The 14,254-nt window shown below is 32.5% G+C and overlaps 1 protein-coding gene across 10 annotated transcripts in view; it reads left to right on the plus strand.

Annotated features, from left to right (window-relative positions):
• The window catches only part of LOC143223233 (cytokine receptor-like), a 115,987-nt gene that overhangs the window by 70,300 nt on the left and 31,433 nt on the right, over positions 1–14,254 (plus strand). For 8 of the 10 annotated variants that reach the window (XR_013012781.1, XR_013012782.1, XM_076450891.1 and 5 more), the window contains 4 exons: positions 8,667–8,974; positions 9,517–9,786; positions 11,440–11,569; positions 12,460–12,641. Coding sequence is in view for 8 of the 10 variants with exons in the window: in XM_076450891.1 (XP_076307006.1) it covers positions 8,866–8,974; positions 9,517–9,786; positions 11,440–11,569; positions 12,460–12,641 (691 nt within the window). In the remaining 2 variants the exon portion in view is untranslated. Of the gene's footprint in view, positions 1–5,491; positions 6,029–8,666; positions 8,975–9,516; positions 9,787–11,439; positions 11,570–12,459; positions 12,642–14,254 lie in introns of those variants that run through there. The other 2 variants (XM_076450892.1, XM_076450899.1) reach the window with 2 other exon arrangements.

Below are 14,254 nucleotides of genomic sequence, written 5' to 3' on the forward strand. Positions count from 1 at the left end.
TTAAGGACAACTGATGCCTTAAGCAAGCCCAACAGTGGTGCCCCTCGGCCCCCACACTGCTTAACTAACAAGACATTGACTCGATAAGTGCTGAAAGTGAAATAAAAGTTTGAAAAATTTATAACTCTTCTTTAGTTTTCTTCCAGGTCAGACACCACAACTATATCAAATGAAAACTTAACAGATTGGGCATGTATCAAAATCAAACAATGACTGAGGCCTTTTATTTAGAAATGATGATGGAAATCACTTATTTGATTAATGATAATTAAAAGGAATTATTCTTACTGTATATTTGTTTTCACTCTGAGTTAACAATATTTACTTTGAATGTTCACAACTTTACACTATGATGTTACCAAAAATGAAATATTTACTCAAAACCCTTTTACTTAAAAACATTCTCACTGATGTTAACAATTTTTCACTTTGAACTCAAAACCCTGTAACCAAATTATTTATTTATACCTTAATATTTATTTAAATTTTGAAAAGTTTTCTTCTGGGTTTTTTTAATTGCAGTCTTTTATCAAGTCCTCAAAACTAATTTGGCATATTAAATCCGCTTCTCTACTTAGCAGAGACAAGGCATCCAACTTGTCTTGTCGCATAGTTCTTCTGTTGGGATTTTTAAGGTCTGTCATGGCCAGGTGGTTAAGGCACTCGACTCGTAATTTGAGAACCGCGGGTTCGAATCCTCGTCAATCAAACATGCTTGCCCTTTCAGCCGTGAAGGCGTTATAATGTGACAGTCAATCCCACTATTCGTTGGTAAAAGAGTAGCCCAAGAGTTGGCGGTGGGTGGTGATAACTAGCTGCTTTTCCTCTAGTCTTACACTGCTAAATTAGGGACGGCTAGCGCAGATAGCCCTCGTGTAGTTTTGCGCGAAATTCAAAATAAACAAAAAATAAACAATCTAAAGCTTCCAAAATCTTAAATACTTCAAAATTGCTGTTGATGCCACAGTATGTGCCTTCCATCTGGTATCATAGAGGGATTCTAACACATTTTCATTTAGAAGACAAGATTCAAATATTTTCCACCGGCTGGTTGAGGCTGAAAAAAAATTTATAGAGCAAATGCATTGTAGAGAAAAATTAACTGCCAACTGACAGCAGTCAACAGCACTTCGGCCGACCAAATTTATTGAATGAGCTGCACAGGGCACATATATGACAAACTTACTTTCTTCTAAAATCTTTTGTTGGATCCCCTTATAACGCCCAGACATATCAGCAGCATTGTCGTAAGACTGACCCCTACATTTTGAAAAATTAAGGTTGCAAACTTCATGTAAGTACTGCAATACCTGGTTTGCCATTTTCTCACCGGTATGGATTTTCAGTTCCAGAAAGGCTAAAAAGTGTTCAACAGGCTATCCACCTTTTAAGAATTGAAGTACAACACTTAACTGATCTATATGTGATAGATCTGGCGTCGAGTCAACTGACAGCTAAAATAACTAGAAGAATTTACTTCTTCAACAATGAACGCATGGACCTTCTGATCCATTGGTTTAATGAGTTCTACACAGGTGGTTTTAGACAAGTAAGGAGGATTTCCTTTCCCAGAATTTCCATATTTCGAAATGTCTTGTTAAAAATGGATCAAACTGTCTTATGAGCTCAAGCAGCCCTACAAATACCATTCTGCAGTGAACCAAATTTTCATCTGTTCCTCAAAAAGCCATGCCACGTTCAACTAACGTACGAATAACAGCTATTACACACTCCAAGACATGTTCCCAGTAATTGCACTCTAATTTGTTTTTCCAACTCTTTTTGCAAGCCTAAACCCTATCTGCAAGTTAAGTATGTTAGTGTAGAGTCTCGGTGAGTAGTGTTTCTTTCATGATGATAAATTACAATAGTATTTCGCCACTCACTGAACCCTTCTCTTTCAACAAAATACGAGGAAACTTTAGGGGCAGAAAGTTTACAAACAAAGCAGTGAACTGACCCTGTTGATGGTGAATACAATAATCACTCTCTCTTGTATTGCTCACCATTGGCTTTTACCCCAAAGAAATGTTTTTGCGAAACAGTATCTCGTTGGTTTACCAGTATTGAAAGTCTGGCAAGACTTGCCAAATGGCCTATTGTGGTGTTGACAGTCAGTGGGTCCACAAGTAATCCAATAAGCCACATCATCAACAGAGAAGTCGAGCCACAACCCTGGATGTTTTGCTTTAGTTTCTTCATCTTTTGTAGAATGAATCATTTTACAATAGTCCAGTAGATTTTCATTTTCAGCAATTATTTCAACTTCACACTGTCTTGTAGAGCAACTTGCATCAACATTAGCACTAAAGATATCAGAATTTACAGGCAAAGTGAGATCAGCTGTGAGACTTGTGCCAGTTGAGCCAGCCTGTGACACCTCAAAATCATCATAATGTTCTGGCCTTGAAGAGGACAAAATGTTACTTGTAGGTGTGGAGCTTGGTTCAACTTCAATCTTGTCAGAGTCAGATGGAACTGCAAGCGACTTCTGATGACAGAGATGGGTTTTGATTTGGAAGATTGTGTTGTGCAAGTTGAGTGAAAAAATTAGTCAGCTTTCCAGTGTTGGCCGCTAAATCCAAAGCCTTTTGTCAGTTTTCTCTTTTATGCACCATTTATTTGAACACGTTTCATCTTGCAGTCTGAAAAATACAGAAACAAAAATTAAAAACACACACAAAAGAATATGGGTCATATTAGTTATAATGATTAGAAAAACACTAAATTCATAACAGTCAACATACCAAACTCTTGGTCAACCTTTAGACAAAGATTGTCAGAAAGTTATCTTAGGACCTAGGTCCATCAGCACATAAACATGAATTCATAAATACCTTTATTGATTTGCTGCATTCTGACTGGTTGAAAACCATTTCAGACTGGCTTCAATACGTTTTAGGAGAATTAGTTTTCAGTCATTGCAAAAGTTTTATTAAGGTTGTTGCTGTGGTAGCTGTATGCAAGAAGTAATGTCAGTGGTAATATGCGAATCCATTGTGAGCCAAAACGTATTCCAAAACAATTTGTGATCAGCAACACATACTGTAACAGCCTATATACACAGTAATCATTCTGTACTGGTACGTATACATAACATGTAATCAATTGTAAACTGTACTGCACATTGAACTATTAAATACCGAATTAGGTCTAGGTTGGAGTACCTTAATCCTAATCAAATATCTGAAGAATGAGCTGCAACCTTAACTCTGTGCTCAGTTTTGACCTGGGGGCTTTAGATGAGCCAACAAACCATACATCAACAAAATAGGCATATGTCTGAAACTTTATATGCATGCTTGGATGCGAAGACAAATTCCACACGACTGCTTTAAACTGGGAATAGTCCACTTCAGTATTCGAGGCGACAATAGCGTTGCCGGTGTACTTACACTAAACTAGTTACAGTATTTAGGCCTTACGTTATTGTCATTCAGTTCTCCGATAATAACACTAACGTTAGGCCTACTGCTAACACATAGCAACTGAGGCCACTAACGTTAAGCCTAGTACTCAGTACTAACCTTGCTCACATGAACTTGTTCAATTCATGCACTTTTTCAATCCTAAATTTATTGTGTTGATTTGTCGGTTCTTTACAGTATTTTTGTATGACTACGGTGCCACAGTACTAGTAGTAGAGTGTACGCATAACAACGTTAAGAGTCGTGTTATCGTTACGTGTCGAAGTCTTACGCAATTTGACCTAAAAAGTCGAATTATCGCCTTTATACTGCTCCGATCGGTAAATTGTTTTCCCAGCTTTTCAGAAATGTAACAGAACACATACTGACCTGAATTTATAGTCGCAAAGTAGTTGAATTACACGTAAGTTTGTCGTCGTTGTCTCTGTGTTTCTGTATCGTATTGTTCGTTCGTCTAATAAAAAATATCACCGGAGGGCCAGGCCGGATCGGGTCATTATGACGTTAGGATAGGATCAAGGAAGAAGTAAGGAGAATACAACTGTGATCTCCATTTTTTAATCAAAAAATGGCATATTTGACAAAACTTTGTTGGCTGTTTATGAATGGGGATAAAAACAAGGGTGCCCGGTCTTAAATTTGTTTTATCCCCTAAGTAAATTTCAGCTTCGTATCTGTTTATATTATTACATAATCACAAGAAAATACATACATGCTCAAATACTCTTACAAGTTACATGTAATCTATGAAGGGTGGCATTGCTACAGTGACATTCCTTTCTATACTTTTTCGTGGTATGATAAATTTCAAAACGTACTCGCACACAAAGGAAGTTTGTTTTTTTTCGAAGCAAAAAAATTACGGCTCAGACAAGCTTCAGTGAGAAACACTTATAAAAATATTACAAAACACACATGAATAATGCAATACGAACGCAAATAAAACTAAAACAAATTAGAAATGAGACAATAACCTAAATATACGAAAACAAAGCCAAAAAAAAACAAAACTACCCACATCTCTGTACACACCTGTCACCATTTCTTTTGACTTATGTTTCTGTGGTATTATACTTTTATGTTTCTGTAGATGTGACTGAATAAAGCAGTAAAGGTAAAAAAAAAGTTACATTGCCAATAATTTCTTATAAATAACCACAACAGAAGGAATGATTGAGAAAAATATTTCATTTTCAAGGTCAGATATAGCATACGATCATCTTTCACCTGAAGTTTTATCAACATTTTGTGCTGTTCTTTACAATAATCTTTCGCAAATCAATGACTTCTTACTTCAGATACATAGTTTAGTAGTTTCTCGAAACTTTAGTCACTTACCAAGCAAAAAAAACCCAAAAAAACGTATTTTTAACAATGCAGAGTAAAGTCGAATACGGCAGATAAGGACAATTACAAAAAAATTGACCTGAGTGTGACAGTTTAAAGAGTTAAGGGCATGATAGCTTGGTGAAAAACTCTGTAGTGCCCCCCTTCATTTAGTGCTAAGCACGTGCTTATTTTGCTTAATGGTTAATCCAGGGATGTGACGATATGTTGTTTTTTGCTTGTTATAATACATGCTTTGAAATTAGCTATGATAGACTTGATGTACTTTGTTGCCGGCTAGTTGTGACAGTATACTGTGATAAACAAAGTGCAGTCGTATATTAACGAAATAATGGTATCTCTCTGAATTTTGTTCATCATATTTTACATTTTAAAAATCAACACTGCACAATTCGTTTTCATTCGTTCTAGTAACTATTTCCTCATCAATACGCAGCAGCAGAAAAGGTGAAACCAGACAAAACTATTAAAAAAATGTCAGTAGAAGTTGCCTGAGTTACCACCGTACAGTCATCAAGAAAAATGGCCGCAGTAAACTTCAACACAATCGCTTACAATGGATATGTATGCATTTTAAATTTGTGAGAGCGAACGCAGGAACCGTGTGGTGTCCGTCCTTGCATGAGACGCGAAGAATGCAGTGCAAGTTAGCGCCAAGTGATGCTACTGCGCAAGTCACATATCAAGTGGGTGGGGACGGTTGAGTTATTTAAAATAATAATAAACTCCGTATGACTGTCCACAAGACTTGCGTAAAGCTCCACCGTGAGGTTTCTATGTTTTAAGCTATTGAACGCAGCTTATTCGGGCGACAAACAGGGCAATACGTACGTTCATATGACAGATCTCCCTGAAACTTAGGGACGATTGGTTGTCGCTGCGTCGTTCTAGTGAATATCCACATTTCAAGCCAGCGTTACATATGATCGTGAATCCCATTTACCCTTTATGACGATGATGATGTCACAATACAGTTTTTAATATTATATGACGTCTATGCATGAAGTATTATCGTTTACTCCATTACTGACGTCATATCTTTCGCAGAATAATTACCTTTCGGAAGTTAACGATGCCTTGAGTATTTTTTTTTGAGGAATATTTGTCTTTAGAAAACTTTTCGATCATTATAGTGTACGAGTCTTTGTTGACTTTCATATTAAACTGATTTTAAAAATATCAAAGAACGAATGTTCAGATACCTTTGGTACGGATGTTCTTGCCCCACTCGAGATATACAACCTGAGCCTTCGGTGAGTTTTGAAAAGTTTTACCACGTGTGTGTGTGTGTCTTTTTTTTTTTTCAATTCTGTTGTATTGTGGGATTCACTTTTTTCCCTGCACACCTAATATTATGAAGAGTTTTAGTTTGACTAATTGTCACAAGCTTTTAAATTATTTTCATGTGAGTGCAATTAAAAATTAACCGAAAAGAACCTGTGTATAGGGAGTGCATTTTTTTTTCTGAACTGAAATTTAAAGAAGAGTGTTTAGTTTATATGAAACAATTCTTACCATTAACTGTTAAGACGTGACCTTGATAAATACAGGAAGTTTGTGCTTTGCTGAGAAAAATGTACGTAGGGTATGGCTGTGAGGATCATTGGCAAGTTTAGGATTATATGGTCATTTGTAATTAGTTACTAATGATTTTTGTTTATTTTTTAATTATTATGTATTACTTATTAACTATTTTTTTCCTGAATTGTTTTGGATTAACCTTACTATCCATAGGGGTGTACTTGGTACTTTGTTTTTGTACAATGATGTACAGTGTAGTCTTGTTTGAATAAGACATGCAACAAATCAGTAAAGTATAAATTGCTGATATTTTGTGAAATTTCACAACTTGCTCTTGTTCCAGGGAATATAGAATACATTGTCATGAGAGAATGAATGTAAATCCAGAATTTTGCTTGAATCGTAAAGCTGGCATAATAGTGACTTGATGATTTTGAGAATGATTTGGTTTAATCAGTATTGTAGTGCTACAGTTTAAGTGATTATCAATTTTATTGAGATGTAATATCATATCATCTACAAGTGTATGTAAATTAATGCTAGAGCAATGATTTGATAATGTTATACAAAGCATTCAAACAGATGCTAACCATGTTTAAAGAATAAAACATTGTGAGACTTAAAGTAGGTTTTATTCATATTTCCTATTTAATGGGAACTAAATTACTTGTTTTGTTAGTTAGAATAAATTAAACTTTAAGTTTTGTTTGATTGTGGAAATAAACTTGAGCATGTGAGCTGTACAATTTGATAATTTGTACAACAAGCTCAAGTTATCAAGTTCTTTAAGTTTCTTTTAGTCACCTATCAATCTAAGAAAAATCTGCTTCTCAACCCAATGAATAAGGACATAATGCATTATACTGGAAAATTATTTATGTATAATTGAGATTCTTCAGGCATTTTCTTTTAGATAATATTTGAAAGACAAAACTAAGTAAAAGTAGTTTATAACTTTGTGAATAATATTACAGTACTTCAACCAAGGCAAATTTAATTATGTTTGAATTTTATTTCTGGTAAAGCATACGTTTTTCTGATGCACTTCTAATCTGAAGTAACCTTATTTTATATATTGATAGATATGTCATTTGTTTCAGGTAAATGAAACTTTCTTAAATATTTTAACATGCAAATTTTAACTAGTTTTAGGTAAAAAACAAAACAAAAAAACCACTGATAATTAACCCACTTTGTATTTATTATATGCTATTATACAATTTAGAGTAAGTTTAGTGAAACTTTGAAGAGGTTGCTTGTGTTTTAGGTTGATAAACTTTTGATGTCAAGTAACTTTATTTTCTGATATTAGTTTTCTTTCACAACTGTTTAATATGCTATTGATTATTCTCTAAAGATTTTCAGTTAAACTTGTTTTTTCATAGACTTTAATATGTTTTGTATAAATTGTAAATATATTGTGCACAAATAATTTGATTTCTTTAGATTTGTTGTCGTGTTTGTAGATCTTTAAGGTTGTTTACGCTTTTATTTTATTAACCTAATTTGTTAAGGATATGGTGTTTTTGTTATACATATTGATACAGTGCCCTTTGTAAAATAGCTCTGTGAATATCAAGTGGCATTTTAGAACTAAACACAATAGCATAGTTGTTGTTCTCAAGTTTATTGTATTTTTACAGTGTGCAATTTGACACTGTTTAATAAGTTGATCTCAAGTTTTGAGGTCAACAGGCTTGTAGACTGTTATACCTTAGCACGAATTCATTGCATTGCATTTTTAATATTTTACCATTAAGGACAGGCTTTATTAAAAAGTAGATGATTAAACAGTTACAAAATTCTTTAATATTATTTTTATAGGACATTTCTATGACTGACTTGAAGTTTTACCTACAACATCTCATTAAGGAAGTGCTTAAAGCAAATATTATAGATAAAAACTACTTATTAAAATTGCTATACAGGTTGTGCTTCCACTAAATGTCTGTGGTAGAACAGTGATTTAAAATATACTTTTAATACAGTGCTTACTTCAGGCATAACTAAGATTTCGAATAAAGTCTTGTTTAGGCTGTACCTCTAGTAAATTTTGTAATGCAGCTGAGATTATACAATGAATTTTAGAATTTATAAAGAATTTAAAGTAAATATATTATGTATATAAATTGATAGTCTAATCTACCAAAATATTGAATAGATATGTTATTTTTAGTTTGCATTTTAAAAGTACTTCCTTTAACATTATCGTCTTCTGATATTAGATCTAAATTTTGTGACACATCTACATCTATCTTTAAAAATAAATTGTTACATTAAAACAACTAAAATAATCAGTTTATTAAATTATGTACCATCTTAAGATTGAAATTACTAATTTGATATTAAACACTCACTATTTTATTTCAGGAGAGGAAATGGTGGTTTTGACAGCTTAGGAAATCTTTTTGGTTACCAGTGTGTTGGACATTGCATACTTGTGAATTTCTGGCAACACAAGTTTGGATATTCAATTGTATAAATGCTGAAGGTCTGATTTTTTTTTTCTTTGGATAGAATCAGCTAGTTTTTGGAAGTAAATACTCTTCCATGTCTTAAAAGTATTACCATGGCTTACATTATTACATGTATCAGGACATGGTTTGGCATATTTATTTTGTGCAATATCTTTCTCTACTTGGAAGGATGTGGACTGGGAAATGGACCAGTTATAGGCAGTAAGTCACTATTCTTAGTATTTAGAATATTAAGTTTAGAAGATATGACTAGTGTCCAGACTAAATAATATTTTGAAAACAGTTTGCAAAATAGTGTTGGAAATCTTAGATAAAATATTTCTGGAAATGAAATAAAAATGAATAATTCTCATTAATTGTCGTGTTTAAGATGTGCTTTTTGTAAAGTGAAATGTCTTGAACATAATTCATCAAATTAGTAATTAAAAACAAATCTGTGGTTAAAATTATTATGAGAGATGATAGAATGCAAGATTTTTTATGATAGACATTTGTTGCCATGGGGAAACTTTTGCTCATTTATTCCCATGTGTGTTTTAAAAACACTAGTGACACTAATACTGTTGCACATGTATATATGACGGTGAGCATTTGTTATGTGAGACTGATTCAGTGATCATTGTAATATAGTTTAATTATAAAGAAAAGTTTATTGCTTGTAGTTTTATTATTCTTTATTTGGATCTCGGTATGGCTCACCATATAGAAAAATATATTAAGTATGCCAATTGTTTGTTTTGCAGGAATTTCACAAGATAAGGAACTTAAAGTAGGTACCACCCTTGTTCTGAATTGTACAATCACCAGTATGCAGGGTTTGAACTCTTCCAATATCTTTTTCCAATTCAATAACAGTACACTTTCACAGAAGCTTGTATTCTTGCTTGACTCATGGACTGCTCAGTTGAGAATCCCAAATGTACAAATTCAGCATTCAGGAAAGTACTCCTGTCATATAAAGCTAACCAAAGGAAACTCAGTTTTTGTTTGTTTGAACAAAGTTATTGTTGAAAGTAAGTACAGTTTGAACTCGTGCAGCTCTTTTCTCGTACATGATGACCCGTATTATAAAAGTAACTAATTACTATTAATTATTACAAAGTAGCTATGTAGTTGATATGTTACTAAAAAGTGGTGTTTTCTAGAATAATTAGGTGCAATCTAAGCTGATGGAACTATATTATAAAAGTAATAAGTAGATGCTTTATTGTTTCAAGAAGATGCTTTATTGATATTAAAACTGAGTTAAAAAGAGAGTTAATAAAGAAAGATGCTTTATTGATATGAAGCTGAATTAAGAAGATGTATATTTAACTGATTTTTAGTTATTTTGTTTGGAAATAACAGAAACAGGGAACTGACATAAACAAGCTGTAATGTACAGTAATTTAATATCTTAAGACTAAATTTTAGCATCTTCACATGAAAAAAACCAACAAAAAACTAAGATATTCAGTTTTTTGTAGCATTCATATAAGTTGAGCACAGACACCTGAAAAATTCTAATGTAAATTACAGGGTTAATTCTGAATGTAATAACATTTGTTTTATGATTTTATGTTTGCAGTCATTTCTTTAAAAAAAAGTACTCCTATGTTTAAATTTTCAAGCTGCATTTCTGTGCAACATAGTTTTGAATTTACAGTAACATACTAGAAGAAGTTAATATGAATGTAAAGAATTATTTGCACAAGGAATAGTCTCATTCACTCTCATGAGATTATTTTTGTATGGCTAGACTGAACAGATTTTTTATTTTGTTTGTACTTTTAAGAGAGAAAAAATGGCAAGAAATCAGGGATAATTTCTGTAAAGTTATTTATTAAGAAATTTTTTGCTAATCTCAGGAAGAAATATATTTTGTTTTAATAAATTATAGGTTTTTTGTTTTGGGGTACATTTTTATAACTTAAAATCTAAATATTTGCAAGGATGATGTGGTTAATACTTTTGTGACAGCAGTATTAATTTAAAATTCAATTTTGTTGTATAATTTCTAAAATTAATATGCAAAAGTTTAAAAATACATTACAGATTTATTATAATACAGTGAAACTTTGTGTATCTACATGCTTCAGGGACTAAGGGTTCATGATACACAAAATCCCTAATTAAATTGTCATTCTATATGACTAAAATGTATCAGTTAAATACAGAAATTGTAAGGTAATCTAAAGCAATATTTATAAATGTCTGCAATATTTGTAGAGAAAAAAAAAGATTTAAAATGAATTTACTTTTACATTACTCATTTTTCTTAAATTTTACAAAATACTTACCAATAAAAACAGTTTTTAAGTGTTTTTTAAACAACTTTTTAGAACTGGTTCACTGCTGCAAACTATTCTTTTTATAATTTCTCTTTAGACTTGCCATATCTATGAAATATACACTATCAAAACTGGTCCTGGTAGACAAGATAATAAATGCAGTACACACTAGAATGAAGTATGTGTTTTTAATAATGTGTACATGTTTGTGTGGTGTGAGTATTCTCATTATTTGTACATTGGCAGTACAATGGCTGTGAAGGGCCAACAGACAAGAATGAGATGCATAATTGAACTACAGATGAATGTGTTGTAGACAAATAATTGATTGAAAAGTTATAAATACTGCTGTAAACCAGTAAATAAACTAAAATTGGATATATTCTTATCTTTCAGATAAACCACAACCTGTGGAGAAATTCTGGTGTGTGAGTGAAAGTTTTTTGAATCTTACGTGTTGCTGGAAACCACAGTATGATTCTATGATCACCACATACAAACTGCTTCACATGTGGCATGCCCGGCCGTAAGCTGTATTTCTGTTCAACATAGTTTATAATATACAGTAACATACTATAAGACGTTGTTATGAAAATAAATCATTATTTGCCCAAGGAAAACATTACCTTTACTCTCATGAGACAGAACTTATAATAGGAGAGATAAGTAACAAGCCTTAGACTTACCAGATTAGCTTTTAAACCCATTCACTAATGTAAAAATAATCCATAGAAGTCAATATCACACTAAGAAACTGTTATTTACAGGGTAAAGCTGAGTGTATGTTATTATAAATTATTCAATTTATATATATATACACCACTTCAAAAGAAAAAACAAAAATACAGTAATATTACAGAGAAGCCACAATATTTTTTTTAAACCAAGTTAACTTAGCTATACACATTTTCTGAAAGTTCATATTGGGTAGTTAAGAGTATTGATTATGGATAAATGACATAACCCTGAACCATAGCAGATCTAGCTCACTTTTTTATGATAAACAATTTTGGCTCTATGCCTTTATCAGTAAAGTAACTTCCTATAATGAACTTTTTGTCTCAGTATGATGTAATTTAAGAAACATAAAAGTACGTGATATAATTTACCAATCAAATGTTTTGATTTGATCATGAAAGACTAAAACAAGTACATCCTATTGTGTAAGTGAATCATATTATCAACAAAAAACAAGATGCAAAGAATTCTTTTGAGTGTGTGTGTTTTATATTATGGAGTAAGAATGATATGGTATGTATCTATAAAGTTACAGTATTATACTTTATGTAAGTTGTCAGTAGCATGAAAAATTTAAAAACACTTATTCTACTAATAATACTAGGATAAATAAGAATAAGAAGTAACATTCTAGCATGTGTTTAATCTGATTAAAGTAAGTTATCTTGTATTTTTTAGACCAATATTTAATGGAATTCCTCAAGTGTGTCCTGTAATGATGAACAGAACTTGCTGTCAATGGAGATTAGATACCAAGCCATCGTACAAAAGATATGAAAAACACTTGTACTTCCAACTAAGTTCTACGAATAAATTTGGCAATCTGGTGGAAAAATTTGACTTGAATCATTTTGAAAATGGTGAGTAATCTTTGTATTACATGAATGCATCTCCTTTCAGTTAAAGAAACAAAAATTTGATTAAAATATCCTAAGAGAATAAAAGATCATTTTGTCAATATTTTTGATACAACGAAGTTACTAAGGTCATCGGTTTAAATTCTTGTATTGAAAACAAGTTACAAGAGTTTCTAGGGTGTTATGTTGGTCAAAAGTTGCCGTACCATGTTATAGAGTATTTCAATAGTAAAGGCTTCCCAATAAGTTAAACAGTAAATTATTATACAAGTTAACATCTGTTGGTAACTTAGTTTCCCATATGGTACTTACTTCCTCTCGCATGATAATCTATTACCATTCAGTGCTTCCTTCTATATGTGAACTTTTTCGTGCAATTCACAAACCTTCTACCCCTCTATCAGAATTGTAAAATTTCAACATGTCTCATGTAAATCATTGTGTTACCTCCACACTAATAGGAGCATGAAATGCTCATGCAATGCTTGTAAATCCCTCTACACTCCTCTACTAAACTATGACTTCTCCTTTGGCAGTGTTTGAGTTCTGACATGCTATTTTGTTTGTTTTAATGCTGTGTTTTGCCTGTTTCCCTATAAAGTGGTTCTTTTTCAGATTAATTTGCCTTCATTCAACCTATTTACCTATATTAATTTTTCTTAGTTACTTCTGGTCACTTATTTCTGTACTCAAATTTGGTGAACCTTTCTGTGAAAATGAATTTCAAAGTTAACATTACCACTTCAGGGGGTTACATCAACGATCAGCATTTTTTCTCAGGCCTCGGAGATCAAACATCACATGGGACAAACTTTCCCCCCAGACATTGCCCAGTCTCCTCCTAAAATGGCTGCAGGCTGAAGAGGACTTCGATCATCTTTCTCCACTTTTGGAGTTTGCTATTCCTCCCATTCTCAACTTTAGGAGTCTCCTAGTCCTAATTTTGCCTTTATAAAATTTGTGTCTAAGATTTGTGATTTTTTATCCCTTTTGTTTATTTATTATACACCTCATTCTTCCTTATTTCATGAACAATCTTCTAACCCATTTTCGTTTTTTCTCCTTCCCCTGGTATTCATATTTAGTCTGGTCACTTTGTCTTTCAAATTGTTCCCAAATCAAATTTAAATCTTAGCCATGCTCAATATTGTCACTTGTGGTTTTCCTTTACCAATCTCTTATGGTATTTTTCTTCCATGTACTTCCTATCTGATGTTTTCCATGGAAGTACTGAGGGGTTTTCTGTAGATACCCCTGATGTTCTTTCCTTCACTTTAGCCTGCATGTCTTCTTTGACTATGGCATTACATGTACCATTTTTTGTTGTTGTTGTTGGGACCTTATAGGTCATGATTCTATATTGGCTTCAGTCTATTTACTTTTGACATATCTTAGGGATTTATGAATGGGCCTCATTTCTGAGATACTACATATCAGAGATGTAGTACCAGAAATTATCAATACTAGCCTTGTATACTTCCAATTCCTATTTCCTCTCCTACCCATTCCTAGCCCTTATCAATCCAGTGGGAACTTGACTGTATGAGTTTCTTCATCATTGGCATTCCTTTGTTGTTGGACAATAGGTGCTTCAGTTTCTTTTCTCATCTCTAATT

This window comes from Tachypleus tridentatus, chromosome 8 (genome assembly GCF_004210375.1).
Source record: "Tachypleus tridentatus isolate NWPU-2018 chromosome 8, ASM421037v1, whole genome shotgun sequence".
NCBI lineage: Eukaryota > Metazoa > Arthropoda > Merostomata > Xiphosura > Limulidae > Tachypleus > Tachypleus tridentatus.